This window comes from Otolemur garnettii, unplaced genomic scaffold (assembly GCF_000181295.1).
Source record: "Otolemur garnettii isolate 467f Iridium unplaced genomic scaffold, OtoGar3 scaffold00045, whole genome shotgun sequence".
Classification (NCBI taxonomy): domain Eukaryota; kingdom Metazoa; phylum Chordata; class Mammalia; order Primates; family Galagidae; genus Otolemur; species Otolemur garnettii.
The window spans coordinates 8,061,838-8,063,530 of NW_003852440.1; the positions used below are offsets into that span (position 1 = coordinate 8,061,838).

Genomic DNA, 1,693 nt, shown 5'->3' on the forward strand with positions numbered 1-1,693 from the left:
GGGCTGGATTCGAACCCGCCACCTTAGGTATATGTGGCTGGTGCCTTATCCACTTGAGCCACAGGTGCCGAGCCAAAGTCCAGATTTTTGGAAAGAATGCACAACAAGCTAGGGAACAGCAGGAGAACGGGAAGGGAATATACGGTTTTCGGCTGCCATGTGGCTATTTTGCCAGGATATGAGTTTTATATTATTTTTGTTAATTTTATAATGTTAAACTTTAATAATAACAAATAATTGCTGAGAACTGATTATTGAGAACTGCTTATCAAAGTTCGCATTGTTGATCAGTTGTTAGAATTCAACGAGAAATATGCCAAAGAATAAAAATAATACTATACATAATTTTTTAATGTATTATATTTGTAAATTGTACTTATGTTGAAATTAAAAAAATATATAATACTATTTTTGCTTTCTATGAAAATTTTTATTGCTCCATATAGACCAAATTTTTAATTAAGAACACCATCCCCCACCCCACCCCTGTCAATGGTGTCCCGCTTTACCAATGTTAAAATCTGGTCACCTTACTCTATGGCTCACTCATTAGCTTGGGTAAGTTGTCTGTGGTCCTCATCAGTAAAACTGGAATTGTAATTCCTACTTCTCAGGGTTGTAGGATTGCACAGGACTGAACATGTGTGTAACAGCAGGTGTCCATGGTCGGTACAGAGCAGCACAGCACAGTCTGCAGGTGGGAGGCCTGGTTTCTAGGTGCCGCAGAGAGTTCGTGTTCTCAGACTAGTGTGCAGGGCATCCATCCACAGTCAGACAAGAGGGAGAACTGAGTTTAGCTGTGAGTTCGATTTTTGCTTGTAAGTAATTAATATTTCATCTTGTGTTTCAGAGGGGGTCATCTTAAATGAGAAGAACTTCCAGGGAGCTCTGGAGTTTAAGAATGTGCATTTTGCCTATCCAGCTCGCCTGGGGGCCCCCATATTTCAAGATTTCAGCCTTTCCATCCCATCAGGATCTGTCATGGCACTGGTTGGCCCAAGTGGTTCTGGCAAATCCACAGTGGTTTCACTCCTCTTAAGGTTGTATGACCCTGTTTCTGGTAAGTGGTTCACCATGCTATGGCTCAGGGGACATGCCCAAACCCTTCTCTTACTCCTATGCCCTGGGAGAGGATGCAACTATGCAGAGACCTTCTATCATGAGAGTCTTGAGTGCCACCAGCTTTCTTCCTGGGAAAGAAATCCCTCAAATAGAAGATGTCACTTGTAGGGGGATGACAGCTCCAACCAGGAACCTTGTATATTTTGTGTCCCAACTCTTCTGGTGTGGCTTGGCCTCCTGGATTCTCCCACCTCACCTGCCATGGTGTCATCTCCTCATGTGCCCTCTCCTGGGTGAGGCTGTGCCCAGCAGCTAAGAGCAGGGGCTCCATGTGCTGGGGGGCATCCTTGCCTACTGGGGAACACAGTTTTGTGCAGTGAATGTGAGTGCAGGGCCCTGGGGAGCTCCAGGAAAGCCTCTGTCAGTGGCCATTCTGTAGGTAACATGGAGATAGTCAAACTGACATCCAGGGACCCACTTCTGTGGGGCTGAAAGTACACCATTGAAAGTACTTTAAACTAGTAGGGATTTTCTTTCTTTCTTTCTTTCTTTCTTTTTTTTGCGGTTTTTGGCTGGGTCTGGGATTGAACCTGCCACCTCTTTTATATGGGGCTGGTGCCCTACTCCTTTG

The 1,693-nt window shown here is 44.7% G+C and overlaps 1 protein-coding gene across 1 annotated transcript in view; it reads left to right on the plus strand.

Moving 5' to 3' along the window:
• Positions 1 to 1,693, plus strand: part of ABCB10 (ATP binding cassette subfamily B member 10) — a 40,302-nt gene that overhangs the window by 27,303 nt on the left and 11,306 nt on the right. Inside the window, exon 7 of the mRNA XM_023513899.1 lies at positions 824 to 1,172. Coding sequence (XP_023369667.1) covers positions 824 to 1,172 — 349 coding nt within the window. The remainder of the gene's footprint in view (positions 1 to 823; positions 1,173 to 1,693) is intronic.